Source organism: Dromaius novaehollandiae, chromosome 5 (genome assembly GCF_036370855.1).
Source record: "Dromaius novaehollandiae isolate bDroNov1 chromosome 5, bDroNov1.hap1, whole genome shotgun sequence".
Taxonomy (NCBI): Eukaryota; Metazoa; Chordata; class Aves; order Casuariiformes; family Dromaiidae; genus Dromaius; species Dromaius novaehollandiae.
In genome coordinates, this window is record NC_088102.1 from 26,104,847 (window position 1) to 26,129,842 (window position 24,996).

General features: G+C 45.5%; 2 protein-coding genes across 3 annotated transcripts in view; one reads left to right on the top strand and one right to left on the bottom strand.

Moving 5' to 3' along the window:
* ANGEL1 (angel homolog 1) lies at window positions 1-19,072 on the top strand. Of its 2 annotated transcripts, none has more exons than XM_064512270.1 (11): window positions 1-131; window positions 2,087-2,686; window positions 3,227-3,453; window positions 4,041-4,110; window positions 4,853-5,286; window positions 5,979-6,105; window positions 6,988-7,098; window positions 7,856-7,925; window positions 8,359-8,522; window positions 9,333-9,497; window positions 14,228-19,072. In XM_064512270.1, exons 1-11 carry the CDS (start codon window positions 68-70, stop codon window positions 14,335-14,337), a joined length of 2,142 nt encoding a protein of 713 aa, XP_064368340.1. In that variant the 5' UTR covers window positions 1-67; the 3' UTR covers window positions 14,338-19,072. The 2 variants fall into 2 exon arrangements, with proteins under 2 accessions (XP_064368340.1, XP_064368341.1); XM_064512271.1 differs by having other exon boundaries at window positions 15,792-19,072.
* Window positions 16,228-24,996, bottom strand: part of VASH1 (vasohibin 1) — a 15,796-nt gene continuing 7,027 nt past the window's right edge. The window contains exons 3-7 of the mRNA XM_064512272.1: window positions 24,885-24,941; window positions 23,719-23,793; window positions 22,282-22,663; window positions 21,918-22,030; window positions 16,228-21,331 (exon numbers count right to left, since the gene is read on the bottom strand). Coding sequence (XP_064368342.1) covers window positions 21,259-21,331; window positions 21,918-22,030; window positions 22,282-22,663; window positions 23,719-23,793; window positions 24,885-24,941 — 700 coding nt within the window. The 3' untranslated portion in view covers window positions 16,228-21,258. The remainder of the gene's footprint in view (window positions 21,332-21,917; window positions 22,031-22,281; window positions 22,664-23,718; window positions 23,794-24,884; window positions 24,942-24,996) is intronic.

Consider the following 24,996-nt stretch of genomic DNA (forward strand, 5'->3'; position numbering starts at 1 on the left):
CGCGGAGGCGGGGGCCGGGCGCGGGGGGCGGAGGCCGGGCGCGGAGGCGGGGGCCGGGCCGGGCAGCATGATCGGCACTGTGCTGTGCTACGTTTTGCTGCCCGCCGCGCGGCTCTTGCGGGCCCTGCGAGGTGAGCGGCCCGGGCGGGCCTGGCCGCGGCCGGCGGGGGCGGCCTGGGCAGCGCTGCGGGGCCGCGGCGGGGGAGGCCGCGGCGGGCCGGGGGCCCCTCTGCGCGCAGAGGCCGCGGCGGGCGGGCGGGAGCGGCCGCCGGGGCAGAGCGGCGGCCGCCGGGCCGGGGCGAGGGGCGCCGCGGCGGGCGGCTCCCCGGGGCGGGCTGGCGGCTGCGACCCGCCGAGGGGCCCCGCGGGCTTCGCGGCCGGCGCCGCGCGGGCGGGCCCTGGGGAGCGGCGGGCGGGCGGGCTCGGCGGCTCCCTGGGATGCCCACCCGGGGGAGCGGGAGAGGCGTGAGAGGGTGGCGCGGGCTTTCCTGCTGCCTTGGTGCCGCTCGCCGCCGCGGTGCTGAGGAGAAGGCCGCTGCTGTTGGTGTTGCCGTAAGAAATCTGTAGATTGTCAAGGCGCGTCGGGGGTTTGCCTAAGGCAGGGTGAGGGGCTGTGACAGATGCCTGTCAGGTTGTTTGGAGGAAACAGCTGCTGCCAATTCTGCTGGAGTTGCCAGTTTTATCCTGCTTGGAGGCCCTGAGTGTTCTGCCTCAGACCTGCGCTGCAGGTTTTGGGGCATCTTTGGAGACAGTCTGCTTCAAGCTCTGTTACTCCTAAGGGACCTTCAGGTGACTATGGATGGGCTCTTGTTTAGCACACATGGAGATGTTCCTTTGTCTCCTAGATCTAGCTGGTACTTCACAGTCCCTGGTGACTGTGCTAATGTAAAGCCACGTTCCTGTCTGAAGCTGTTCTGTGATCTATAGCAGCCACTGGTGAATTATGGTCATAGTGACAAGCTAGCTGACTCTTCTGAAATTCAGTTCTTCTAATAACCAGCTCTTTAGGTGATGGCATACAAAAATATTACATTGATACATTTGTGTTTCTGATGTTCATGAACTTAATTACAAAACTACAAAGAGGAATATGGCTCTTAATGCTACATTTCTGCTGTGTACAAAAAGCTTTGACACAGAAGATGCCGGTAAAAGCATGCACAGATACTGCTGATCTCTGTGTGTTACTGTTCTGGGTGACTGACCCTTGCAGGGATAGAGAAAAGAAAAAAGTGATGTGTAGATAGCAGAAACTGCGGGTCAACAGTAGGAACTATATCTGTGCAGGATTCATAGCAAAAGATCAATGCCATGATCTCTTGTATAGGTACAAGTGGAAAGATTCTCTTTTTCAACTTTACCTCACCAACACTAGTATATTCAAAAGTGCTAGGTGACTAGCAGAAGTTTTTTATTATTTATCGCAGATGTCAGTCATCAGTTGGTCTATAATTCTTATCGGGGCTCCTTCTATGGTTATATTCTGTCTAATGAGCTTTTTAACTTCTCATATAGTCCCTCTGCTGCTTTTATTTTTAATTTTTTAATTAAAGGATAGTTTTTCTTCTCCAGCACATTTCAGTGATATGTTAAACAACTGTTTTCCATCCTTTTAGCTTCCCTATTGAATCCCTGGGAAGAAACCTGCTTCAAAGTTTCTGAGAAGTGGTCACCTGCAAAGAGCTTTGCTTCTCAACCCATGTGCCCCATTAAGCTAACTTCTACAGGCTATAGCTTTAGATATGTTGTTGAGAGCTAATACAATTTCCACAACACTTTTTAGCTTGGCTGACTGGCTGTGATGCTGCCTGTGCTGGAACTGCATTCTTTAGGGCTGGTAAAGCAATTGTCATGCTGTACAGTTTCAATGACTTTGACTAACATAGCTAAAACTGGACTGTGGCCTAGCATTTTGTAACAGGCAGGGTAAGTTACTTGGACTGTAACTGGTTTTCTTCAGAGAAGTCATTTATTCTGGTTGCTACATTGAATGGTTCTATGGCACTGAGTTGCAGCAATGCTTAAAGAAAAACAGTGAATGAGAAAAATCTACACAAAACTGACTTTTTTTTTCTTTTTTGGGCAGATGCTTTCTTTACCTGTCGAAAGAATGTGCTTCTGGCGAAGAGCACGTCCACCCAGGTAGAGGGCATCTTTGCTGCGACCAGAGGAAGGTCGGTCCCAGAAGAGCAAGAAGCCCTGCTCCAGCAGTGGCTGGAGGAAGGAGCAGGGAATTTACCAGCCAGTGAGAGTGCTCCAGCAGTGGGGAGAGTATCAGCTACACTCACTAGTGACTGGTTAGAAGGTTCAGAGCTATTGATGACTAGTCTTAGTGACCTGAATTCAGCTCCAGAAGTCACGTGGTGTGCTGGTCAGCAGCTCACAGAGCTACACCCCTTGGCATCTTCAGAACCACAAGATCATGCAGTGGCTGAACTGGCCAAATTACCAGCAGAGGAAACAGTGGCTGTAGTAGGCAGTGCCCCTTGGGCAGCTGTAATGCCACAGATGGATCACCAGATAGTTGGCTGTGCCACTGTAGATGTAGAAGGGCAGAATGAAGACCCAGCTGTGTTGGCATGGAGCTTAGGACGTGATGCAGAGATAGTGCCAGTGGAGCCCCCAGCCTGGACCATTCAGGATATGGAACAATTTCAACCTCTTCCAACAGAGGTACCCTACCATGGTCAGTAGCAACAACTCTGAATCTAATGTTTAGTTTGGGATTTGCATTTGTAATGAACCTTATCAGGTTTTTGTATGTGTCTGGGCAAGGTGAGTAGGTCTGGGCTTGCTGTCAGTGAGACATTGATTGTATGTGTCCATACAGAATTGACAGGATCTGCTAGCAAAAACTATAGAGTTTTTGCTGAGGGAGGGCTGGTCACAACTAGGGTTCTCTGTGCTGTTGGACTGTCCGTTATTGATATGCTCATTTTCCAGGAGTTGTGCCTAAGTGCCGACCTCCTATTACAAAAAGTACCCAAAACATGGTTGAGTTTTTCAGTGTGCTTGATTCTGGTCTTCTGTTATCCCGTCCTCATTGAAAGCTATCCATGTGAGTCAAAAAAACACCCAAAACCCAGTCTGCATGAGGGTTTGCTCGGAGACTAGAACACCCTAGGGTGGAGAATTAGACTGGCTATTTTCTGGATCCTAGGGACACAAAAGTATTGGCAGAGTACCCAGCATGGCTCTAACCTGGCTTCTTGTCTCTTGTGTATAGAGATTTTATGGAGAGACTGGGAGGATCTTTCTGTCCAGCCGTATGTGCTAGAGCAGGTCTCAAGAAACGTGCCCCTCTTTGAATTTCGGGTGATGTCTTACAACATCCTGGCCCAGGACCTGGTGGAACAGGGTCTTGATCTTTACCTACACTGCCATCCAGACATCCTGAACTGGAACTACCGCCTTCCAAACCTGTTGCAGGAAATCCAGCACTGGGATCCTGATGTGAGTAACGACTAAGCTCCTGCCACATTAGTGTCACCAGAATTTGAATTCCTTGTTTGATCTAACAGCATGTCTTTCTTTTTTTAAAAAAAAAAAAGAAAAAAATAAGGTCCTAAGAAGGTGCTGCCTGCTTGGCAACTTAAGGCCAATGCCTCTATCAGAGGCCTTGGGTGTAAGGTGTACTGTGGCCCTGTAGAAACTAGTCATGCTTTGATAGCAGGACTTAACTCCTTGAAGAGTAGAAGTGGATGAAGAAGAGGTAATTTGTTTTCAGGGAAAGGGACCAGGCTTATGAGGCAGTACAGAAGGTAAAGAGTATATAGAAGAGGACTTCATGGTTTTCTCTGTTCCCTGAGTCCTCCTTGGGTGATGAAGGAGCTTCTGCCTCATCACTGGATAACTGAAAGAGAAACTGATGTGACCCAGAAAGTTGTTCTCTAGCTGGAAAGTGCAGAACAGAGTTGCAGTGATGACCTTTCTAGTCGTAGGGTTTGTATGTGAGTGCACTTTTTCACTTTCTTCCTTCCCCAAAACAAGGTAGCTGGCAAATACTGATGGAGCAAGTGAGGTCTCTGCCTTCCTTCCAGGTTCTGTGTCTCCAGGAGGTACAAGAGAATCACTACTGGGAGCAGCTGGAACCAACGTTCAGGATGATGGGTATGTCCTGCTTTTTAGTGTCTGTAGTTCCAACTCATGGCAGCTGTGCACAGTGTTCTTCCTTTGTATGTCTTCAAAACTTACAGTCTTGAGAGAGCTCTTCTCCCTGTTTCTTTGGGTAGCTGCTGGCCCTACTTCTGAACTCTCTGCCTAGACATTTCCCCCTTCAATGTAGTTCTTACTCAGCTTCTTTTGTAACTGATCTTTCTCCCAGTTGACAAACCAGAGTAATGAAACTGAGATGGTTCTGGTCTACAAGGAGAGAAAAAAGACTCTTGATGATAAACTAGGATTATTGGGATAGAATTGGGCATAATGCTGTGAGCCAAAGGAGTAGAGGTTGGACTGCCAGGCATTGAGTCCTGTTGGGTGCCCCAACATTGCTTTTGACTAGAGAGAACCAAGAGCTGAAGGAAGACTGACAGGGAATGTGAAGTGCAACATTACTAAACAACCAGTGCCCTGTAAGTAGGTTTGCTCATTGGCCACTGAGAGCTGAGGACTTTTATAGTTATAACCCAGGTGTGTTGTAGAAAACAAGTTGACAATTAGCAGGATGAGAATGCATAGCTGCTGGAGAAAGCTTCCTCCTTGACAAGTCTACTGGATTGAAAGTCAGCCTCCTGAGATGTATAGTAGGGACCTCTTCTGCTATATAGGCTTGCTGAACTCTCCAACTAATGGCAAGGAGGCTGAGGAAGTGGCCAGATAAACCTTCTAATGTGTTTTGGTTTCTCTTCAGGCTTTGCATGCTTCTATAAACGGAGAACTGGGAGGAAAACAGATGGCTGTGCAGTATGCTATAAGCATAGCAAGTTCCAGCTGATCAATGTCAGCCCGATAGAATATTTCCAGCCTGGTCTGGACATCCTCAATCGGGATAATGTGGGCTTGGTGCTGCTACTACAGCCCCTGCTCCCAGAGGGCTTGGATCTGAAGATGGTCAGTCCTTTGTGTGTGGCCAACACTCATGTATTGTACAATCCCCGCCGGGGAGATGTCAAACTTGCACAGATGGCCTTGCTCCTAGCAGAAATCGACAAGATTGCAAAAACTACTGAAGGCAGCTACTGCCCTGTCATCTTGTGCGGTGACCTGAACTCTGTACCTGATTCTCCACTGTACAAATTCATCCGGAATGGTCAGCTTTCTTACCATGGGATGCCAGCCTGGAAGGTAGGTGCCACACAGAACTGGGATCAGATAGGTCTTTGCTGCATGCTGCTACAGAAATGCATAGCTATATTCTCCCTCTCATGAGGAAATAGTCCCAGTATTACAGTTACTCAGGACTCTTCTGTTCTGCCTCCAGCACTGCTGAGGAAAGACACAGACAAGTGTGTGCCTGTTGTTTCCACCACTGCTCTTTTGGTTTCTCTTAAGGCAGACCAGTGATAATAGACCACTTAATTTCAGGTCCTCATTCTCCCTTGCTATGGGGTTTTGATGACTGGGTGACTGGAAACAGAGGCACAGTACAAATTCAGCAAGAGTTACTGGAATTTTATATGGGTGTTTGATATGAAAACAGTTTTGCACATGAAATGCGCACCTGTGCTAGACCTTCCTGTGGTTACCTGTTGCTGTGTATCCATGCTCAAATGTATTGCTGGCCTTCAAGCTAAATCATCATTTTGCAAATAGAAGTCTGCTAGGTATCTTCTATCAGGTGACTTTTAGCTAATTGTGTGTCTGTCTCCCATATCTGAGGGTTTATTTTATCAGTGCACTACCATATACTAAATGGCTTATTTCCATGAAGGCATCCTGCCAGTTTGCTCTTGGCAAGTATATACATTGCCTATAGCTTGTAAAAGTTCTGTTCTGTGTTCCTGACGTTTCCTGTCCTGTTCCTGGCTTCCTTGCAGGTATCTGGACAGGAAGACTTTTCCCAGCAGTTGCATCCACGGAAGCTGCTGGCTCCACTGTGGCCAAGCTCGCTGGGTGTAACGGACAACTGCCAATACGCCTCTCTGTGCCTGTCAAAGAAATCGGGTGAGCTCCAGTGTGCACTGAGGACTTGAGCTGTCTAGGGATGCACAGTATGTGGGCCTTTCTCTCTCTCTCTCTGATTACTTGGGGCATGTGTTGCATGAGGCACTTGGCAAAGATTATCTCTTTTTCCTGTCCCTTTCCTTGGTACATGGTTTAAATTTAATTTTTCTGGAGTCTGTCACTGTACCCCAGTTTCTGCCATCTTCTTTCTCTAGTCAGGAAGTGAATGTTCCCCTACCAGCAACCCTTCCTCTGCACACCTTATTTATGTTCCTATAGTGGTGCTTTTGTGCAGTTGTAAACCACCTTCAGGAGTGACAGCTTCTAGCTGCAAATGTTTGTTGGAATGTGTTATTGTAGTGTGCAAACACTGCCCATTGGGAACCTATTGCCAAGAGCCCACTTATGATAAAGACTATCCTCTCCTCTAGAGAGGATTCAAAAGAAGGAGCCCCCACCAGACAGTTCTTGTTGGAAGCTGGGTGAACGTAGAACTTGTGTTCAGTTTGATCTCCAGAACTGTCATTCCTTTTTAGGTAGACATTTCCCTGGGTCGCATGCTAACTGATCTCCTTAAATCTCTTTAACTTGTGGTGTTTTGAAGGGGACATTCTTAATTGTGACATCTAGGTGCTGATAGTGATGGATGCATTAGCAATAGGGATTGCAGTAACTGGGCTCTGGCCTGAGCTCTGTTCCTCTACATTGCCACATCTGTTCTATGTTTCAGTTTTTAAGTGATTCCTGTTCTGATGGTATCAGAATGCTTGAACACCAAAATCTCTCTGGAACGGAAGTCTAAGGAGGACGTAGATATACCCTGTAGATAAGACTTTTCTACTGTTACTTTTTTTTCCCTTTAACTAGTCTTTTTCTCTGCAGACAGACGTAAGTACAGCCGGGACTTCCTGCTCCAGTTCCATTTTTGCGATGTTGCCTGTGAACGACCACCACAGTTGATCCTCTTAGAAGGTGTGACAGATGCTAAACCAGGTATTAATGGGAGGTTTTCTAGTTCATGGCTCTCCTAGCTGGATTTTGATGAAAGACTCAGGTGGAGGTAATGGTTGGTGAGGAAAGGGGAATTATCACTCTGTGCCTGTGTGATTACTAATGGATTCTGTGAGGGCTCAGAGGAGTACAGTCCTACAGTCTTTACACAGCAAGTCTTGCAATACCGTGTACCTTGAGATGCACTGGAATTCAGCCTCTTTTTGAAGCTGTTTTCAGTAGAGAAAAATATTTTTTTTCCCTCTGCTTCAAGATTTTTGTGAAGGGAGAACAAACCTGAAGAGTGTCCAGCCACACTGGCCACAACATAGAGATAATATATACAGCCTCACTTCTGGGCTTTGTGGCATGGTTGGTTCTGCTCTCTCCATTTCTATTCTGCCTTTCTGGCCAGCTGTTCTAGATGGGTAAGCTGTAGGCTGAGACAGATGAAATTTCTTTGAGAGCAAAGGTTGAGGTAGCCTGGGCTTTGATAGTATTAAATGCCTTAAGGGCATGTCCTTAACAGGACAGAATTTTGGTTTCTCAGCTGTTTGCAGTGACCTGCTCTCAGGGTGTTCCTGGAAGTCTTGCGCTGGGCTTTCCTTCGAATGCTTTTCTTGAAGATGCCTGTGACTGGAAGTTATCTGCTCCTTTTGGGCAAAAAGACTTGTTTGGTCTCAGGAGAACTCAAAGTTAGGTTAAGCAGCCTGTTCCAGGCTCCTGTAGGTCTGTCTGGAATCTCTCTGCTCCTTTGCAGACCGTCCTGCACACTGGCCCAAGCATGCTGCTGTGGTGAATGACCCTGATCCCCAGCCCTTCTTCCCAAGGTAATGTGGTGCACCTTCCTGGGAGGAAGTCCTTTCTCATTGTCCTGAACAATGGAAGTCTGCCTGAAGTAAAGACTGAAATAACTGTGAGGGTGGAAGAGAGTAAGGAGGGCTGTCTGGAACAGCTGGATCCACACAGGGTTGTCCCAGTAGCTGGGAGATACCATACCAGTATGGGGTTGATGAGATCAAGAATGAAGGGTATAGACAGGACTGGGTATTTGGGAGAAGGGAAGTTTCTAGTTTGCTTTGTCTTTGGTGTAAGCAGAGTGAATAATGCTGAAGGACTGTCTCTTTGTATGTGCTCACAAATATAGAAATAGTTTGGACAGTTGCATCAGCAAGAGAACATCCAACTTCAGCTGTGACTGCAGCACTGAACATGGCATCATCCTTTTTCCCATCTTTGTAAAAGCTGGCTGTTCATATGCAGGTCTTCAGGTGTTATTCAGCATGGTCTCAACCTGACCTCAGTCTACAGCCACTTTCTGCCACAGAGAGGGCGCCCAGAGGTCACGACCATGCCCATGGGGCTTGGAGCCACCGTTGATTATATCTTCTACTCAGCAGAGCCTGTGGAGAATGGGAACAGAGCGGGTGAGTATGGCAGCATGGGGCTCATCCCCACTGTGTCAGGAGAGTGCTGTGTGGTACAGCAGAATGCAACTTTGTGGTGGACAATGCATTTCATTAGCTGGTGATGGATCTACAGGGTGTGCCTGTGACCAGAATGAAGCACGAAAGAGAAGCAGCATTTTTCTAGTTATCATAAGAGGACACCGTACATCTTTGCTCAGCTGAGGTTCAGGTAGCCTTCTGAGGAAGCCAGAATAGAATGTGTTCTCCTTCTTGTGTGCAATTATCTACTTGTGTTCTTGATCATAAGCAGTGCTGGGTCCGAAGTTCAAGATTTGGACTTCTGGTCTGACTGAGACCTCACATTGGCCTTAAGGCTTTTGTTACCTTACATTGACACCACCTCTCTACTACCTGAAACAGGAGTTAGGTTGATGAAGGACTGCATGTAACTGCCTCTGAGCTGGTTTGGATCAGGTCAGAATCAACTTTGGGGAGAAGGGTAGGAATGAAGAGATCAACTCCCTCTCAAAGGAGAGCATGAAGGCATCTCTAGGAGTAAGTGCAGTGAACAGGGGCTTCCCATGCGACTGTGGGATGAATTTAGCATGTACTGAATTCCCAAGTATATGAGTCCATAGAACAGCAGTGGTATTTGATGCTGACTGCTTTCACATCTAGGCTCAAAGGTGCATGCAGTGTTTGTGCAGGTCGACTTCCTTCATCAGGAAAAGGCTGGGAGAGCATTGTCAAGCTTCCCTCTATGAGTGTATGGAGTTAATCTACAGCACGAGTATCCAGCTGATGTTTTGTTTCCTTTTTCTCTGTCAGGTCGCAGGCTGTACCAGGATGGAGCCCTGAAGCTGCTTGGCCGACTTTCCCTTCTCTCTGAAGATGTCCTGTTGATGGCAAATGGCTTACCCAATCCTTTTTGTTCATCTGATCATCTCTGCCTGCTGGCTAGCTTTGGCTTGGAGATCTCCAGCCTCAGAGAGGGTTAGTGTTGGTCCCCCTTCCCTAAAGAAAAGCTGTTATGAATACAGCAGTTGAAGCTCTGGATGCATAATCTGCTTGCAAGAAAACTCTTTTCCTTGTCATGTCCTAAAAGTCTCCTTCTCCTCTCATACCCTCACAGAAAATTGGAGGTGGGAGAGTTGGAGCCTTTTTTGCATTGATGTTTCATGGGCTCTGCAAACCTGAGCTGTATTCCCAGCAGGCTTCCAGTTGTTTTCAGGCTTTATCGTCTCTTAAAGAGATCTTTTGAGTTAACTTTCTTGTTTCTCTGCTTCATTTAGCAGATGTTCTAGTGCTGCAGGAGCCAACTTAACTCCTCTGTTTGCTTGTCCCTGGGTGAAACCTTCAAGGAGCTGAGCAGTCAAGGGGCAATGCTCTCTACTTTTAGTTAGTTAATTGCTGCCAAGCAACTGGGGATGTATACACCAATACTCTTTCATGCGAAAACAATGGTTCTTTTAATTTGTTAGTGATAGTTTATGAAACATGGTCCTCCCATCCACTGGCTGTGGTGTTGCCTTTGAGAGCAGTGCCCTGCTGACTGCTTGGAAATGGCTTTTACCTAATGATATATAAGGGCTGTCTTTGTGACAGAAGAGTTTGTAGACTTGAGCAGTTTCTGTAAGAAGCTCCTCACTGTGCCTAAAGGACTTGGGAATGGGCTTGCTGGGAATGGAGCCAGGGCTCTACAGAACTGTCCTCAGGAGCTCTAGAAACACAGCAAAAGCCTAGAGGCCTTGGGGAAGGCTCCCTTCCTTTCTGGCAGTCTCAGAACAGTACCTAGTTCCTTTGCCACTTGTAGGAAAGGTTTAAGATCCTCTCAGTGGATTTCATGTGGAGAAAATTGTGCTATAAGGCATGAGAACCTCAGGAGGCCATGGCTCTGGGAAGTCCCGAGAGAGAGGTGAAAATGGAAGGTGAATCAGAGGAAGCAGAGCCATCAGGTGGAAGAGCTGCTATCTCTCACTTGCCCTATTTGTTCTCTGTGCCCTCCTTATTCCAATTGGCCTGTCAGAGGTCAGATAGCCAACCTGTAGCATCCTCCTGGTCCAGATGGAAGTTCATGCCTTCTGGAGCCAGCCATGTTTAGGTAGAACCTATAGGAGTGACTGCTGTCTCTTGGCAGGGGTTGGGAGGGAGGGGAGAGTTGTGTGCTTGGAGCCACAGCATCAGTCACTTGGATCGCAGTATACCTTTGATGTCCTGTCAGTATTGTTACTAGTCAGCAGTGGCTTGGTCAGTACAAAAACAGAACTGGATGTGTTCCTGGGGTGGATTCCACAGTTTGGCCCGACTTCTGGTGCTCAGCTTTCCCTGTGAGAGACAGGTGCAGTATTGGCAGAAGCACTTTCAACCTTCTGCTCATAAATGAGGCAGGGAAATCTGGTCCCACCTCAGTCAGATTTCTGTGGAAGGGTACAAGGAGACTTGAAATATCATTGCCTTTTCCTGGGTTATATTGGGGGAGTTTCATGTTTTAAATGTTACTTTCTTAATCTTATTCAAAAATAAAAATTTTGTAATTTAAGAAAAAATACATAGTAACTGCAGCACCTTATGCTCCTGGCAGCTGAACCCTCCAAGGACTTAGAGGAATGCAAGGCTTTGTATTTCCATGGCTCTGTTTTGTCTGGCAATTGCACTAATTTCTACAAGTACTCTTATTCTGGTTTTGTAATTGGTTTCATTTGCAATGGGAAGGGGAGGAAAGGGAAATCTGTGCCACTCCAAGAGCTTTATTTTTCTGCCACGCTGTTTCCAGATTGCCAGAAAGCAAGCCTGCAAGCCTGCTTGCAGGTAACACCTACCAGCTGGCAACATTGGAATAGGAAACTTGGAAGACACTGAAGGTTTAAAAAAAAAAACAACACCAAAAACAAAACAAAAACCCTGTGACAATTCTAGCTGTTGTCACTTACAGCTTTGGCAGCCTGCTTCAGTTGTAACTGCTGGCTAGGTCTGATGGTCAATTAATGCTGGGGGTGGGGGGAGGGAAGCAGCCCCCCTGGCCCCATATACAGAGACCCATAACATGCACACACTACAGCAAATAGTTGAGGGTTGAGCAACATCTTCCCAGGACCCTATTAGAGCTGGGCTGGATGGCACCCTGGTGAGGCTGGTCTCAGCAGAACGCATTTGTTTGCCTCCTCCCAAACCTGTCATGTCAGATAACTCAGTTGCCTCTGCTAGTCCATGCACCCTGCCAATCTTGTGACTTAACTGAGGCATAGGAGTTGTGCTTGAAAACCAGAAGTGCTTCTTCCATTTTATTTAAACCAAAGCATTGACTTTTCTTTTGGGTAACTTGCATGAAGGCATCTCTCAGGGAGGTTTTCTTCCATGCTGGTATAACCTTCCAGCTATATTTTGCTGAATCTAATATTCTACAGGGTCAAAGTAATGTTTTCTCTTTCAATACATGAATAGTTGGAATGGTTGAGTTGTTCTTACACAGTGGATGTGGAGTCATGTGCTAAGAAACCACAGGACAATGCCTACAAGTCTTCTGATTCCTCTCTCTGAAGGCTAGACAGCTCCCAGAGGGTCCTGCAGCTCCTAAAGCCCTGGCTCACACATGCTTCCTTGGGCATTCATAGGTGAGGCTATTTCAGAAATACAACTGTCATTAGTGGCTGCATATGCACACACAAAGACAGAGGTAAAGCTGCATATGCAGCTTCAGTGTTGATTGCTGTGATTTGGTCGCTGTCCCTGTAGCTGTGGTGTAGGCTCCTATATACTTGACCTGTTTCAGGAAAGAAAAATTTCCATGTTCTGGAGTAATTTGGAGATAACATCAAATGGATCTGGAGATCTGTGAATGACTGGCTGTTGGGGACTATAGGGAAAATTTGGGGAGTGGGGAGGAGTTTTTACCACTAAAATGGTAACTTGTGTATAGTTGTAGTGAGAAAATAATACACTCTGTGCAGCTTTAACAATAGCACACTGCTTCTTTGAGTATGTACTAAGAGACCTAGTAATGAGCAACTTGTGTTGGGAAACAGAATTAAGATCCCAGATGTAGCTCTTAACACTGTTTCCTGACCTAAATACATAGCTAGTTGTCATTAACATGGCTTTCTGATGAATTACAGAGGGGCCGTAAATGGTTACAGAAGTGGAACAATAGGAATATCTGCCACCCTCAAAAAGGGAGGGCATCATAGAGCTACAATATGACCACATCATCTTCATGATACAGATCTCAGGGAGATTAGTACTTAAGGAAAGGGGTGCCAAAGACCACTGGCAGCATGCATACATGCTCTGTTACTGGTCTGTTACCAGAAGCTTGCAGCTGTAGAGGCAAACTCATATTCAACAAAGTATCTTCGCTAGCCCACAGTTCGGATTGCACCATAGCTGCCAAGCTATGCTCAGTTATGCCATTTAGATAGGAGTTGGATTTCTTTCACTGTCTCAAACTCTTAAGTTGTTCAGCACTTCAGGAGGATGCCCTCTAAAACCAGCTGCCACAATTACATGGGACAGGAGGAGGAGTAGACAATGTAATTGCTCTTAATTTCTGCTCTTTTCCCAGTAAGTGAGTCTTGGCTGCTGCTTGAGAGCCTTTTCCTTACGAAGTCTCTCTCCCGCAGCTGTTTTCCCAGGACTGCCATATCCAGTTATCTTTTTTAGGTTACTGATGTTTATTTTTTCTGCAACTGTATTTCTTTGATTAGAAGCTGTGGGTGAAATCTTTAGGGCTGTCATATTGTAAACCAAACCAGTAGTGGGTTCCTCACCCCTGAAGAACTCCCTCTGAGGCAGGAGGGGCAAGAGCTTGGAGACCAATACTTGGGTCAGAATAAGTCTTGTTACATAAAAACAAAAAAAAGTCTAAGATGTACTGTTGCTGCTAGTGCCCTCTTGACCACCCATCTTGTGAAGCACTGGAGAACTCTCAAGAATATATTTGATCTTGGTTTGTTTTCTCTGAGGAATATCCTGGAGGCTTTGAGAGCAGTTCAGCACCTCAGAGATAGTATCTTTCAGAGCATATCAAGGTGTGTTTCCTGCTCCTAATGATTTTTGAGACTGATCAGGGTGATGATCTGTGCAGAGTCTGCAAAGCAGAGCTGTGCTACAGTGCTACTTCTCTTCCCACTGCCACCACCTTACTAATGAATGTTAGTGGAATGTACTGTTAGGACTTTGCAGACACATCCAGGGTTCATCCAAATGCAGATCAAGCCTTTTTATGGCCCCACCTAAAAGAGGAGCACATGCAGACCTTACTGGGATATCAGCTCCTCTCAGTAGGCTTCCTGTTGTGCAAGTTAATTGAATTGCTGTGACATCCTTCTTAACAGACTGTAGCTGCTTGTGTTTGAGTGCTTTTCATGGCTCTGATACACTGAAATGCACACACTGTGTAATTGCTGCTATCAAATTTACTGCATAATGTTTTGAAGTATGAAATGTTTGAGTTTCTATAGAGACCTCACCTGCTGTGCTGATAACATAGATGACTGATTTAATATCTGACATGCCTCAAGCTCCCTCCTTTTGTCAGCTGCACATGCTTGGCATCTCCTGTCAAGGCAAGTTGTCCTCCAGCTGCCACTGAGAATGTCATTCTAGTCCTGAAGCTTTTTTTTTTTTTTTTCCTTTTAATGGCAGATCTAGGCTGCACATTCTTTGTGCTCTAAGGGACTAGGAATGCTGTACAGTGGAGCTGGAAAGTTTCTTTTTCCTGTTTTCAGGTGCTGAGATAGCAAGTGGGAGACAGACTGGACTAGAAGCTGGCTTGTACTACAGTAAAAGATGCATATGCTCCATTCAGTCTTTCCTTTTACACACAAAGGAGATCTGACATTGAGTCCTAGCAATGTTACTTAGTTTGAGGCCTGACTCAATGCAGCCTAAAACTGCTTTGCTCCCCCTGGATGGAAAGCCAGCTACAGCAGCCCTAGGTTTATTCAGTTATGGGCTACTTTCAGCAGCTGCTCTCAAACTGGGAGTAAATAAATGCACTAGCTATTCTAAAAGCTTTCTCACTTCTCCTTCCCTCCCTCCCCCCCCCCCCCAAAAAAAAAAAAAAAGGTGGGGTAGGAGACAGGATGGCAGTCACTCCTTAGCAAAACAAAAACGTAAACCAGGAAAGCTGATTCAACTGAGTTAGCAGGCCATTAGAGACTTTGGTTGTCCATAGCAGGTCATATACCTTTTCCTTTCACAGTCTTGCAGTTTGTACACTGAGAGAATTCTTTAAGGTTTGGTTCTCCCCCCCCCCCCCCCCCCCCAATTAATATCCTGTATGCTTCTAGGCATGTGAGGGCCTTAAATTTTGCAGTCATGGGCTTCTCAACATAATAGCTGACCAGTAGTTGCTTTTTAAAATATTATTTTTATTGATTCACTGAGTTATGGGGTTTTACAGCTTCTTTTCAGTCTCCTTTCCACAGCAGTTGGACCTTAACGCAAAGCCTTTGACTTAAAAGCCTAGAACTGCAGAAACTGTCAGTAGCAGGATGAAAGTCTGATCTAAGAGGGAACAGAAAGTCTTATTTTTACATCTCAGCTGTGGACAAGTCACTGCTTTACCTTTCTGACTCTTTGTCTAGCAATCAACCTGACCCATACTTCTATAGGGGTTTTACAGGTTACCTGATTTTTAAGAAAATCAAATCTGGGGCAGAGGGTATTCTCAAACAAGCATCTCTGTGTTCCTCCACTGAGATGAAGTAGAGGTTTATAGAAGTTAGAGCATTTTAGTGTCTTTGCTAATATTATCAATCTTGAAGTATTTAATTAGAGGACATGGAGCAAGAAATCCTCTACTGTTGATGAAGTCTATTGTGAATTTCTGGGCTTGAGCACAGACTTTACAGGATTATGTGGTTACTTTTTTCTTTTGTCTCTTAACACCACCTATCAAGTGCTGTGCAATTACTTTCCGCCCAAGGCAGAAGCTGTTCATGTAATTTAACTTAGCTAAGAGGGACTGTTGTATGGACACCACTCTCTTTGGAGGAACTGGGTAGGGGGTGCTTATTCCTTTCCTGTACACTTGCATAAGCTCTAAGCTTGTTTGCCTACATCCTGGCCCTGGTCCCAGCTATTACTCATTCCCCAAGAGAAGGGTATGTTATGCCTGAAAGACAATAGCTTGAATAAAGTTGGATCCCCCTTGCTGGAGAAATGCACTAAGTCTTGCAGCTGACTGTCCTCTATTAACCCAGCATCTGTCTTGAGAAGAAGACCTGGTGAGGTCATGAGCCTGGAAGGCCACTAAACTGCTGCTTTTTTTTTTTTTTTTTAAAACAGAGCTTAAGTAGAATAGTATTTCAGGCCAGGAAAGGAGACTGGATCATATGTTGAAGATGGCGGAAATAAGAGGCTTGTGTTAACCCTTGGAGTATTGTGTCAAGATTGAAATTCCTATCACTGTATCCTGCAGACTTTGTTCCATCCAGCCTGACTGCTGGCAGTTCAGAAGGAAAAGATGCGTTTCAGCCTTTTTTAGACAGCTACATGCATACTTCTTACTCTCTGGCAGCTACTTCTACATGTACAGATGTACTCACCTGCTCAGATGATTGAAGGAGAAAAAAATTTCTTCCATGTCCTCTTTCCGTAATGCTGTGAGTGAAGGGCATCTATACTTAATCTATCTGATACCATCACTCAAGAGTATACCTTTGACTCCTCAACTGACTGAAAAGGGAAAGTTAAAATCAGGAAGAAAGACAGTACAGACATCTTGTTTTCTCTGCACAAGCTGACAGCAGTACAGAGGGAATTTTATTGTCTAAGTGTGAAAGGAAGCAGGAAGAAGTATCAAGGACTATGGGAAGTGCAGTAAGAACTAAATCTAAATACAGGTTCTGTGTTGGCTACACAAGTACACAGAACCATGCTGATTAATTACAAAAAGACACATGATATAGTTCATAAAGAAAGAAACCCTCCATTTCTTAGTTCTGAGCTGTACCAGTGATAAATATGTAAATGGTTTTGGAGCACCCTATGAGTGCTAGAGTAGAATACTGATGTGCATGGAAGGGGACCCTCTGGTCCCACTAGCACCATCTCAACCCTGACCTTGAGCAAAACTCTGCTCTGCAGAGATTACAGGGGATTTAGTAGCCTTCTTGGCCTAAGTTGAGTTGCTCTTAAGCAGACAGAGCCAGGGCACACTCTGAAGGAGAGTGGCTGTGATATAAGTAAACACCTGCTCAGGAAACAGACAAAAATATTAAATTCCCTAAGGAGTTCAGCTTGGTTGTAGAGAGCTCTGCTCTGGCAGAGCAAAAACCAAGCAAGAATAGCACTTGCTTTCTTAGGTTATAAACTCTCTAATGCACATCTTGCAGGATAACAGTGCAAGACCACTGGAATTCATGGTGTTACTTCAGCAAGACTCACACACAAAATATGCATGGGAGATGGGGCACATCCTGCTTATATCTAGCTCCTAATCATCAGGACCACTTGAAATACTTTACTTAAAAGTAGTAAATGGCTAAAGCAGCCACCTGAAGGAATTAGCCAGAACCACTGAAGCAGAGATAAACCCATCTAATCCAGACTCTTCCCTTTTAGCAACAGAGGATGCTTCTGTTCATTATGGTTTCTTAAACACTGCAAGTTTAAAGACAGTCATGTTTCAGTGTATGCAACACTGCATGTGAGCCTGCCCTCAGGGGTAGGCACCTGATTAAGGCTTTTATCTGAAATGCTTTAAAAAAAAAAAAAAAAAAATTCACCTTAAGTAGATCTGATAACAGCAATATAGCTACTGTATAAACACAAACTACCTCTTAGCCACAGTTCTGGAGTCATTTATTCTGGCAGGGATCCAAACATACTATGTACTGACCCCATACAGTGGCACACAGGTAAGAGTCATCTGAATAAAAGCACTCCACTGCCCAGCTAAAACACTTGCTAATATACCTTAAGTTCCTAAAGACTCACTTAGCTTATCAGGGTTTAAAAAACAAACAAACAAACCCCCCCCCAAAAAACTTGTGTCACAGATTGCTAAAGACCTGATCCCACTTCTTAGTACATGATGTTTATATTAGAGTGACATCATAGAAGAAAGTTCTTGGTTTTGCTCACTAATGCAGGCATCCATTTAAAAAAGACTCGATTGCCCCTGTGTCAGAGGACTTGTCTACATAAAAGTATAAGGAGAAACTCTTAATTCAAGGTTTGAATCACATTTAAAATAGTTTTTGCTAGCACTAGGCCAACATTTGCTCAAGTAAAGCCTTTCTAACCTCACCTAGACTGGGCGCACAACACAGGCAGTGTCTATCCATTCTCCATGTATGGAGGCAGTTCCCTTCCATAGCATTCAGAAGGACTTGGACTCCAGAACAGACATCAGATGAGACCTATTGAACAGTGAAATTTACACCCCAGAGCTATTTGAACTATCACATCAATATTTAACATTAAATACTTCATTAAAAGGAATCTTTCAGAACCATCTTTTTTTGCTCTGCAGATGCTAAGGTGTATGGGTTAAACCCTATTTTTTCACTTCCATTCATTATCTGTCATGCTAAAGAACGGAAAAGTGAAGAAGAGTCATCTTCAGACTTTTTCTTAGGTTATGAGGCAGACAGACCAGAAACTAGATCAGCTGATTGAGGGAGGAAAGTGGAATTGCAAAAGCAGGGTTAATCCTTCATTGTACCCTCAAGTTACTTAGGGCATAAAACTAGACTACACAAATCTTCTGTGTCAAGTTTGGGATTTGGGGGTGCCCTTTTGTTTATCATCTCAGCAAGGAACCTAAGCTTTATACTGAAGCGATTCATCTTGCTATGGAGATAGAGTGGACAAGGACAAGAAGGGGAAAATTGTTAGGACATTTTCTATTTCTTTGCACCAGCCACTAAACTGGTGATACAGAAACAGCAAGGGGCAGGAGATTTACCACCCAAAGAAACACAGCAGAAGGCTTGAAACAGTAACCCTAGTAGATGCCTCAGTGTTTGGTCCTGTGTCCATCTTGAGAAGTCAATGTTAGATACATAAGAATTGAAAGACTCCTCACATACACAGTTATGCAACTAAATCTTGAAAGAGGATATTCTTGTCTGGCTCCAGCTAGCAAGTGCTCTGAAGGATGAGGATTAAGAGACCTTGAACTCTACCTGTCACTCGTTCCTTAAACATCCACTTCCTTTGATTTTCTAAACTATTGGCCTCAGTTACATCCTGCAGGAAAGTGCTTAATTACTGGGTCAAACAAAGCATTTTGTTTTAAGCCATTCTGCCCTGGTGATCTAACACTGCTGAGCATCCTTTTGCCCTGCTCTCAAGAAAGCATCATTAGCATGCAGCTGACCCTTCTCTCGCCCCTTCTTTTTTTAAGTCTTCTCCTCCCTCCTTTCCATCTAAAAAGGCTCACGTCTATCCAGCTATTGAATGTGCTCTGTATGAAGCTACTAATTATTCTCAAGAGCTTTCCAATCACTCTGAGTTAACTAACCAACAAAAAAATGGTATATGTCCTAGTTTTATCTAAGTGGGTATTAAAGTGGATGAAATTCAGAAAAATACTGTAATAAAACCTAACATTCAGTCTCCCTTGCTGCTTGTATTTATTGTAGCATTCACAGTGACACCTGAACTTTCAGTGTGCTACCCAACAGGATGAGAAGGCAACTAGTGGCTTTCCTGTGACCCATATTATTTACAGGTAGCTGTGGTACCTTTACAACTATCACCATTAGCATCCAGATACTAAATATGCTAATTTACATCTGCACAAAATTGGCCAGAGAAAACAGCTAAATGGCCACTTGCCTTGATACTGTCTAGTTTCAGTGTTATGTGTAGCTGGAGTGCAAGGGAGATCAAGTGTTGCAGTGCACTGTGGAAACTAGCATCCTCTTCTGGATTAATCTTATCTTGGATCAGCAGCAAGTTATGCCACTTCACTGTGGATTCTCCTGGTCATGCAGCATGGCAGAAAAGTACAGACAACTAAGAGTTTGGAAGAACAGAATGCAGTTGTATGAATACATACATAGTTAGTGCCTTGCAAGTTACATCACAGTGAAGGATGTACAACTAGGGACCTGTAAGGCTTGAGTTAAAACACTTGTGGGCAGTGCTTCAAGGATTAACACTGCTTTAACTTGACAGGAGAGCTGATTTGTTTGGGGATAAGAGCCCATTCTCTGCCACCAAAATAGCACTGCTTATATGAGAGTGTGACACAGCTATACTGTGACACAAAACTGCTAGAGAGCTAAGCTCCATCATGTTTCTAATGACTCCACCAGAAAGTATAAGCCCAGTTCTAACAAACTTAAATATTTAGTATTTCAGACAGTTTAGCTCCTTGTTAATGTTGTGGTAAAACACAACTCAGTTTCTCTCCAATCCTCCTACTCCCAAGCTGAGTTTCTGCATTCCCCCAGATCCATGTATCCTGATCACTTCAAGGCCACACTGTGCTGACTTCTGGCAACCATTCTGTTTCCAGGCTGTAGACCTCATGGACCTGACAACACTCCTGGTTTCTGACAAGTATTACACTGCTTAATCAGTGGTACTAGATTCCACTGGAAAGAAGTTTAGGAAATGTTAAGGCAGTGACTGGGCAGAAAAGCCCAGCCTGACTCTGAGGCTGGGATGGGGAACTACCTTCAGGAGGCTCCCAGCTGAACTGTCAGGAAAGCAGCTGCAATCTCCTTGAGCAGGGCCTCCCACCAACACATGCTCGGGGCTGGCATCCCAGGCCTATAATAGTAGTACTGCAGCAATGGAGGAACAAGACTTGCAGAAAGGAAAAATGCCTGTAAAGCCTCTTCAGATCATCAAATCCTTCTTCAGCTATTACTCTTAAAACTTGTACCTTGGTGACTGAGGTGCCTTCTGCCAGCTTTCACTATAGCAGATGAAGAGAGAGCTCAAAACTCAGGTGTCTAACCAGCCCCTGCCTTCCCCCTCTGCTGCCAGGACAATTAATATCCCTGCCTATTTTCACACAGCAATGGCACAGGCATATCCTGACCCACTCTGCCACAAAAGGACAAACTGCAACAGTCCAACAGCATTGCAACAGGTAAAGATGCAATCATCCCACTGTCTGCCCCCTCAGACTCAATGAAATGCATTGGAATAGGCTGGATTAAACCAGAGATGTGTTTTCTCCAGATGAGAAGCTCTTGCATGATTAATAAAACAGAGACTGAGTGAAATCAGCCCTCTCTTTCACAAGAGCAGTGTTAAAGTGCTCAGAATGACAAAACTAGGAGTGTTTGCACAAGATGCAGGGGCTGTCCCATTCCAATATCACTCTCAGCCCCATGGGCTTTGCATGGGCTCAAGACTTGTGCAGGCAGGGAAGGAGCACTATGGATGAGATGCTTCATCTACTTGCTGTCAACCCAAAAAATCTGATAGCAAGTCTGCTGACCTCACTCATTCCCTATTCTCCCTGCAGCACACTCCCACCAATGTGCAGATCTGTTCTGAAAAAGCAAACAACCCCCTCCCTCCAAAACCCCAAACCAACAAAAAACCCCACACTTGCTTCAGTGAATTAAGATGGACATCTCTCCCAGAAGCAGGCAGGTGAATCCTCTGGGACCCATGGGATCCAGCTCTGAGGCTAGCCCACCAGGAAGTATCTGGGAAGACCAGCACTCTGTTCCATTCCCACTTACTCCTGCCCTGTGTCAGGATTGCTGCAGGTGGATTCTGGTCCCAGCTGTGGCCAGCAAGGAGTCTATGGAGCCAGACACACAAGGCACAGCTCTCTTCACACCCGGATTTGGTACCCATTGAGGTCTGGCATGGCTTTGGAATCGGCAGGCTTCTTCTCACCAGATGGCCTGTGAGCAAAGAACGTAAGAACTATTCAGAAACTCTTCTCAGTCAGGGCCTGCACACAGAGATGCCAGCATGGGATAAGCAGACAGGAAAGTTTTAGACTCATGCCACCACACTATTGTGGGCAGGATTATTCTCTGATCTTAATAACTTTCCCAAAGAACCCCACAGAAAGATAACACAGGGTAGGAAGAGTAGGAACTCCACATTGGTACCTCAAATCAGTTTTTAGGAAAACAATCTCACTGACCAATGATGTAATTTGTGGAATCTCCTTGGGGTACAGGCCTGCAAGATGCCACAGCTCAGACCCCTGAGCAAGCTTAAATACGAGCTACTGAGATCACTTGTCTATATGCGCAACCTTCCCCCACTCCAAACAAAAAAAATCCAACCACCCCCTGGCCCATGCAGTGATAAACTCAGAAAGCCACAGGTTAGGAAGGGATGCTAATGCAAGCAAGAGAAGTCTATTCTGTTATAAAGAACCCCAGTAAGGCACCAAAAGGCTGCAAGACAAGACAGCAAGGCAGGGTCTGTCAGCAAGATAAAGATGCTCTAGGTCTCCTGCCCCACAGCCCCACTCACCGTCGGTCCCCGCGGCTGTTACGCCGATGGGGGCTGGCCTGACCTCTTTGTGGGGAGGAAACATCTTTCTTCCTATCCTTGGTGGGAGATGGTGGCCCTGTTCCTTTGCCAATCTGCCAGGAAAAATAAGAGTAACATGAGCAGAAAACCAATACTAGTAAGTAACTAGAAAACACAAAGCTCAAGAGCAATTAATTATGTGAGAATAACTCTGCTAGCTTCCACTAGGGGCCCAGCCTGAACTGAAAAGGCCCTTCAGCCACCGATTCACCCTCCACTCCACCACTTCACTCCCCCAGCATGTCACAGTCCAGGCAAAACAACATACGCAGCTGGAAGCTACTTCCCCATCCCAGTTGCTCACCTTCAGCCTCATATCACGGGCATGTCTCTCAAGCTCTTTACGGAAGTCTTCCCGGCTTAGCTTGTCCAAATCCAGGATGGAGTGTTTCCACTCAATCTGCTCCACACTGTGTGGGTCATGGGACACACAGTGGCCTAGCTTCACCTTTTTGAGGGTGTGCCAGCAGCGGCGATATGCCTCCTCAAAGTCAAAGATAAGCTCGCTCAGTGTGCGGAAGATGGGTGCCTTGTACATGAGCTCCTCACGCCGGCTGATACCCAGTGCTCCATAGCGGCCTCCAAAGTTCACCCCCAGCACAATGTGTCGGAAGTAGTTCCCTGAGAAGTGGGTTTTGAAGCTGATGGGGAAACGGTCCAGCGTGGTCATGTTGTTGGTGAGGTAACTGACAGCAACTGCTATTCAGGAAACAACTGGTGATACCATTTTCTTGACAAGATACTTCCTTCCTGCTCCAAACCCTCCCAGCCTGCTCAGCACGCTCACCACTGATCAGGCATCACACAAACAGGATTTGTTCTCCAGATCAAGAGTCCAACTAATTGCAAGGTGTCCTACTTTCATCTGGGTCACAGGGAAACAGAGTTATCACTCTAACTTGGCCTCCTCAGCAAGACAGCCAACAAAGGGGAGTTAAGTCTAAGGCAGGTTTGTGATGCAGAAGTTGCAGTGCTAACATGCTTAATGTATTTTAGTTCATAGTTACTGAAAAACTCTGCAGCATTATTCTACAGTTTGTTTTAATCTGTTTTACTAGCTGTTATTTCACTCAGAAACCCAGGAACTTTCAGAACAAAGCACTTACCAGACCATTCTTCTGAAACATTCACTTGCCATCCCTGCCCCTCCAGGTGGCTTTGCCAATGTGTTTCAAAGTCTACAGTTCGTGTGACACAGACTAAGCTTGGGGAAGATAGCTGGGGAAGATGTGAGCTTAAAGGCAGATGCAAGTCTAGAATTAATAAAGGGCATTGCCTAAGCTTGCAGGCAGTTTTAAACTTTCTACTGCGGTAACATACACCATACTTAACAGTTGACTAGGATCCCTTCCTTATTTTAGTGTAGAACACATGCAGGTAACATTGCAATAAGGGAATGTCTTCGTCCACAAAGGACTTCTTGACCTAACTCTAGCTAATATTTTTGCTCCCTTTATATGTTCCGTAGATCCTTCCTTTCTCTTTTACTCAATACTAGAGTTGTCCAGAGCAGCACTACCTTTCTTGGAGAGGGAGGAGTGGCTCTGAAGAATTAATTATGGTATTTCAATGGTTTGCTTAGATTTTTTCAGGGGGGGTTGGGAGAACTGGGGGGGGGGGGGGGGGGGGGAAGAAAGGAATATGGGGGTTGGTGGCAATATATCAGCAGCCTTGAAGCATCATAAGAGAACAGAGCAGAAAACAGGGATGGGCAGACATGCACATTAAGAGGACAGGATACATTCCCAGGATCACAGCTTCCAGGCATTTGATTGGCAGGGCCTCTTTGGTCATTTCTTTGGCCAGGTCCATCAGCCTGTGGAGTGGGACAAGGGAAAGAGGAAGAGAGTTAGAGGGCTCATGCTATGCAAGGCTGGCCAGGTTAGTCCTTTTGCAGTATATATGTAAGGTAGTTTTCCAGGAGAGAGGAAGGCTCATTAAGATCAGGGTACAGGAGAAAATATCTTGTTTTAGGAAGATATTAAATCCAAATCAAGCCTTCTGGCATTCTGTACCACACGCTGTCACTGCTTACAAGGAGCTCCCTTCAGTGAGTTATGACAAAGCTGTGTACTAGGCCAACCTCTGTTCTCAAGGAGGCCACAGCACTTGGTTCAGTGAGTTCTGGATGGACACCCATCTGACTGCAGGCAGAAAACTCAAAGGACCAAGGGCCAGCAATGTGTTTGCCTCACAAGGTTCAAGGACAGCAAAGCTGTCTTCCCTGGCACCAAGCAACCCTCCTCTCTATTCAAGAAATACTGCAGAAGAGACATTGCATTGAATACAATATATTTGAGTCATATAAGCCTATGGACTGGGCCAATAGTAAAAAGCCAATACCAGGGCTTGGGAGAGTCTCAGTATGCTGGCCAAGAGAATCAGTGAACATCAGGTGCTTATCTCTAGGAATTTAACAGGCACAGCTCTTCTCAAAGTGTGCAATCAGTAGAGTCCCCCTCTTTTTACTTCAAAAGTGCAAGACACCAAAAGCTCAGTGAGCCTAGATTCTGCAAAGGCACTCACAAATGCTATGAAGTTAGACCTGCAAAGATGCTTGGTTTTTACAAAACTTATGTAGGGCAGAACCTAGTTTCAGAATCCATCAACAGTTCATATAGTTATATTACAATTCACACATCTTTGAAATACATCATTTTACTAAATTTACTAATTCGTGGCAACAAAACCTACCTTTGTCCTTGAGAAAGGCTAGACACAGCTCTGCCCAGCCATACTCAAAGCATTAGACAATAAAGCCACCTAAAGTAGGATGGAGCTGCAGTGCTGAGAGCTCCAAGTGCCACCTGGATGTTGGCCAGAGGAAGGAAGAACAAGCAGCAGGTATAGCAAGGCCCCAGCATTTTTAAGCAAGGACAAAATGCAGGAAAAGCTGCCAGCACTTACCCGGTCAGAGGTCTGCTCTTCTTAATTTCAAAGAATTGTGTCCCAGTGTGATTGTACCTGGAGGTAAGAGGTTAAGGGCTCTGCAGCTTGGAGAGTAGAGTTTCAAGGGAAC

What these genes read in the sequence shown, in the direction of transcription:
- ANGEL1 (XM_064512270.1), top strand. Translation starts at nt 68, where the DNA reads ATGATCGGCACTGTGCTGTGCTACGTTTTGCTGCCCGCCGCGCGGCTC. An exon ending in AACAGAGGTACCCTACCATG is followed by an intron (nt 2,687 to 3,226) that starts GTCAGTAGCAAC and finishes TCTTGTGTATAG; the next exon opens with AGATTTTATGGAGAGACTGG. An exon ending in GGAGAATGGGAACAGAGCGG is followed by an intron (nt 8,523 to 9,332) that starts GTGAGTATGGCA and finishes TTTCTCTGTCAG; the next exon opens with GTCGCAGGCTGTACCAGGAT.